General features: G+C 41.3%; 1 protein-coding gene across 1 annotated transcript; it reads left to right on the top strand.

Annotated features, from left to right (window-relative positions):
- The first annotated feature begins 2,420 nt into the window (after positions 1 to 2,420).
- On the top strand, positions 2,421 to 3,011 carry LOC149528996 (uncharacterized). Its single transcript, XM_089808097.1, has one exon. It carries the CDS (start codon positions 2,421 to 2,423, stop codon positions 3,009 to 3,011), a length of 591 nt encoding a protein of 196 aa, XP_089664223.1.
- Positions 3,012 to 5,232: the final 2,221 nt, after the last annotated feature.

Here is a 5,232-nt window from a genome sequence, read left to right on the forward strand (position 1 = left end):
GATCATTGGTAGAAGCAAGCTCTAGTTGAGATCAAATTAATTTTCTTAGATGCATTCAGTCCATCTACTCAAAAGAAACAAAGCCAATCATTGAACAATTGACCAATAGAGTAGTAAAATTAAGTAATACAGACCTAGATAGTAATGTCAAATTGTTGGAATGGTCTAAGAAGAAGTTTCAAACTAAAGTAAATGAGAATATATCTAGCAAAATATCACTAACATAAGTTTCATTAGAAAATAAGATAGGTAGTGTGAAGAAGGTACTTGAGAAATTTTTCTCTTACTACACAAAATTTTGTAATCCTATACTCTTCACATAGGAGATAAGGAATCACATCCTAAGCTTGGAAAGGAAAATGTAGGTCATCTAGAGCTAAATTTCCCATGACACCAAGTAAAAGTGAGAAACATTTTAGGACACTCTTATGATCCCAAAGTCAGTTAGCAACTTACAAGAAGATGAAGCAAATAAAGTCAGTTAGCAACTTACAAGAAGATGAAGCAAATATTAAGGCTAAACTTATTAGCATCCATTCTACATTGACTCCTCATATGGAGATTCTACACAAGGAGCTAGGCTATATAGAAATGCTTATGAAGAAAGACCCCAATATTTCTAAATTAGATGGCTTAGTACACCTCCCTACCAAGCTAGCCATCCAAATTAAGTTTTTGAAAGTAGCATGTGACAATTGGGATGAAACTCTTAAGATTATTCTTGAGGTCCATAAATCTTTTCTAGAAAAATAAACTATTAGTGTATAACCCATTGACATCAGTGTCAAAAAGGGGGAGTAAGACAAAGCAAACCAAAAAAAAGGGGATTAAGAGAAAATAAGGGGAGTAAGTAAGAGAAAGCAAGTAGAAATAGAGTAAGAGTATCAATTGAGGAAAACCTACTCAATAGAAGAAAGATTTTGATATAGGATAAAGTACAAAATAGATCAAACATCTCAGAGGGAGTTATAAGATTTTGAGAGTCATGCTACAAAATTTTGATATTTTTTGAAATTTTGTATAGAATTTGAATAATCACTTATGCTATACTCATAAGAATAAAAGTATTATGTCAAAGTGTTTTTGAAACTCATGTCAAAGGGGGGTATTGTTAATCCCAGATTTAGTTTTTCCGAGTGTTTATACACTTAATTCATTTACCTAGTTCATGCCAAACAAGTAACATATGTCGAGCACAACATGTAAAACTAGAGCATGTCAATTAAATAGTGAGTATCGATACACTCATGTGCCAAGTCACTCAAGTGTCAACTAGATAGTATATACCACATGTTTCAAGAGCTGAATAAGTAGTGCATGCTAAGTCATTCATATGCTGAGTGATAGCATTGAAGTCACAGTATGTGCCAAGCACTAGGAACTTCAGATGCCAAGTAATATAGTTTTGTCATAGTTGTTTTTATTGGCACAAACTACTATGTAGACCATTCTTGAGATGACTTAGAGATTGAATTATCATATTTTGTGATAAGAATGAATCTTAAGTTGGAATCCCTATGTATAATATGCACCCAATCAAGTAAAGGGTAAGTTTAAGTGGCAATATGGATGAATCAGAACCATTGATTCATACCTAACCCTAAGTCACCTAGGTCTTCTTAAGGAGGAAAAGCCCTAAACTTCTTATGAGCATGAAAGGGAATGAATGAATGATCAAGGAGAGTTTTGCATGTGCAAACTAGGACATTCATAGTGACCAAGGTATTATTATCTGAGTTATAGAATTAGTTAAAGTAGAACAAAGGAAGGAAGAACTGAATAACAAAGGGACATTTGATCAAGAAGGATCAAGTACATAGTAGAATATAGGTGATCTGTCATGAAGAATCAAAGTGCTAACCATAGGATCATTGTTGAGACATTCTAATAGGTGAATCAGTTAAATCTCTTAACAAAGTAGTCCTAACAGGTTGTATTGAAATCACCTAACAAGGTGCTTCCTTAATTGTGAGTTGAATGGTTCGCCCCTCTCCCCAGTCATCGCCAACCTCTCCATGGAGTATTTTGAGGAGATGGCTATCCAGTCCTTCCCCCTCAAACCCAAATGGTGGAAACGATACGTTGATGACACTAATGTTTGTTGGCCGCATGGGCTTGAGAACCTTGAACTATTTCACTCTCACATCAACAGTTTGGTCACCAACATTTCCTTCACCAAAGAGCTCGAATCGGACCATCAGTTGCCTTTCCTAGATGTCCTTCTTATCTGAAAGGCTGATGGGTCATTCGGTCGCAAGGTTCACCGAAAAACCACCCACACTGACTTGTACTTGCACGCATCCTCCCACCATCACCCCAGCCAGAAGGTTGGCATCCTTAAGACCCTCGCCCTCAGAGCTTTCAGAATCTGTGATGATGACAACTTGCATGAAGAGCTCACTCATCTTCGTCAAGTATTCATGTTAAATGGATATTCTCACAGGCAGATCTCTAAGGCTATCAACCGAGCCAAGTCCTTCTTTCTTTCTAGGTGTACCCTCAGTCCTCCGCCCAACCAGCCTCCCCGGTTTGCCACCCTTCCTTTTGTTGATGGCATCTCTCAGAAGTTGGCCAAGATCTTATCAAAAAAGGGTCTTCATACTGCTTTCAAACCCCTTTCGCAGTTACGTCATCGAATTCCTCCCCTCAAGGACACCAAAGACTCTTTCCTCGACTCGGGAGTCTACAAGATCGAGTGCTCTTGTGGGGCCCCTTACATAGGGGAAACAGGCCGTTCTTTTCGTACCAGAATTCGGGAGCATAGTGCAGATATCAGACATGATAGAACCCATAAATCTGCCCTGGCTGAACATTCTGCGGCCACCAAGCATCACATTTGTCTGGAGGCTGCCAAAATTCTTTCCAAGGAGGATAACTTCTTCAAAAGAAAACTTAAGGAAGCTATTGAAATTAACTATCATCCCATCAACCTCAATCGAGATGATGGATGGTCCATCAGCTTGTCTTGGCAACCTCTCCTGGGCTCGCTTAAGACTCAGCATCACCCTTGATGCTTCTCGAGCTATCCTGCCCCCCCGGGTTTGTCCCCTAGCCTTCCCCTGTCACTCCCCCATTTTGGCCCGTCCGGTTTATGGGGGAGCCCCCCCCCCCCCCCCCTCCTTTCGTCTCCAGTCTCCTGACCCCACCTTGTGGTCTCCGAGCTCCTCATATTCTCGGTGTTCTTTTCTCAGGTTGCTTCCTGTTGTCTCTCTTTTTGCATTCCATCTTAGTCGTCTGTGTCGCTCTAACCCTAGAGCTCTTTCCCGTGCCGGTGGTTTCAGCCTTGAGTCTGCCATCTTGATGTTTTGTTTCTTATTATTTTCCTCATTTATTCATTCATGTTTTACTTTTTATCTCCTTGTACTTATCTTCTTTAATCTGGGCTGGTTCCAGTGTTTTGGTTGTTTCACACTTGGCTTATTTACGCATTTTCTTTCAGTAGCATGTGTGGTTTTTAGGTTCGATCTACTTACTTAGTTTTTTGCTCCTGAGTTTTTTATCGTGTATAGCTTCTTTATTTTGATATCAGGGCCTTTCTTATATTTCTCCTCTTGTTCTTTCTCTTGGGGGTTAAAAAATATTTTTTTGGCTTGTTCGATTTTGCAGATTTAGTTGTATATAAGTTCTTAATTTTTTGCGCTTGCTTTTATTTATTAATTTTTGTCCTTTTATTTATTCAAGTTAGGGTTTGAGCCTTCTTTTTTATTTATTTAATACTTAATTTTTTGTAAGTCCTAATTTTTGTATTTTCAACCTCTTATAGCTTTTTATTCTTTTTCACAATCGTGTGCTTCCTCCCTTTCTCACGCTGATCCTTAATTTTTTAATTTTTTATTTATCTTCTTATTTTTTATTTTTTAAGTTTTATTGAGTTTTTTATTTTTATCATTTCTTAATGCATATTCAAAATTCCTTTACACATATGCTCATTCTCTGCATTTTTTCATATGAGTGGTTATTCTGTACCGGTTCTCTTGGTGGTTATGTCTTTATTTTTTGGGTCCCCTTGGTTTGTGTGCCCTTCCCCCCCCCCCCCCCCCCCTCTCCTTTTAGGACTGCTTGTGATGTCTTGGTCTGCTCATTCCATATTCTGATGTTCTCTTGTCCTGATGATGGATCATGTAGTATGATCCAAAACGTTGATGCTAAAAAAACTCACACAATCTAATCCAGAAACATTGCTCACATACTAATGGATTGTGGAAATCTGATTATGTTAATTGATACCCTTCATGGGAGGGAAATGTGTTTCAAATCCAAGCAGCTAGAGATACTCAGAATCAAGCTGATGAAGAAAATTGCAGACCTGGCCTTCCTCAAGCGTTGCAGAGACTCAAATGTTCTTCCTTGTTTCGTTAAAGTCACGCACCATCTTTGGAGCGTATTCAATCAACATATCTTCCATCGTGCTGGTCTCTCCCTCCTCAAATCGGTCATTCAATCAACAAGGCGGGACATCCACCACCTCAATGCCAAGTTATTTCACCTTCACCTTGAACTGGCTGCAGCTCTCCGTCCAGACCTATGGATCAGGTTAGACACCGCTTCCTATGCCAGAGCAGTGGGGCGGCAGGCACAGAGTAGCATCAGACAAAAAGCCAAGTTTTGGTGCCTGCTCCAACGTTCACGCAACTGCTTTGCTTCCGCTTCACTCGGCACTTCTCGGCTCTCTCCTGCCTGTGCCTCCTCTCTTCGTTCAACCTCCTCTTTGGCTGATGCCCCCAACGCAGTGGTTGACCACGCTGGCGGGTCTGCTCCTGGGCTTGGCAATCCCGTGGCACCTCTTGCACCTGCGGGCCCTCTTCACTCGCATGATCCAGTCCAGTTATCTTCAACCCGGCGCGCTCCTTCCTCGCGAGTCTTGCATTATCCCTCGCTGGTGGCTTCTTCACCCAGACGCTCGGCTCCAGATCCGCAGAGCTTCACTCCAGCGCCTGCTCCCATCTTGAACCCGTGTGTCTCTCCTAGGTGCGCTTCCAGCCCGGATCCTCACCACTCGTTGGCAGGAAACATACGCAGGCAGCACAGTGACCCCTTGATCATTCCTAACGCGATGTCCTCCAGTAATCGGTTGCAGCAGTCTCCCATCCTTGGCGCGCTCGACCAGAGGTCCTCCCCTTCTCAACGGTCATCTTTGCTCAACGGATCTCTTCCAGCTTGCACAGGTACGCCTCCTGTTCACGCGTCCTCCTCTTTCGTGCTTGATAAGTCTTGCATTAATTTTACACAACG

Source organism: Cupressus sempervirens, chromosome 11 (assembly GCF_028749045.1).
Source record: "Cupressus sempervirens isolate cs-2001-9-10 chromosome 11, ASM2874904v1, whole genome shotgun sequence".
Lineage (NCBI taxonomy): Eukaryota > Viridiplantae > Streptophyta > Pinopsida > Cupressales > Cupressaceae > Cupressus > Cupressus sempervirens.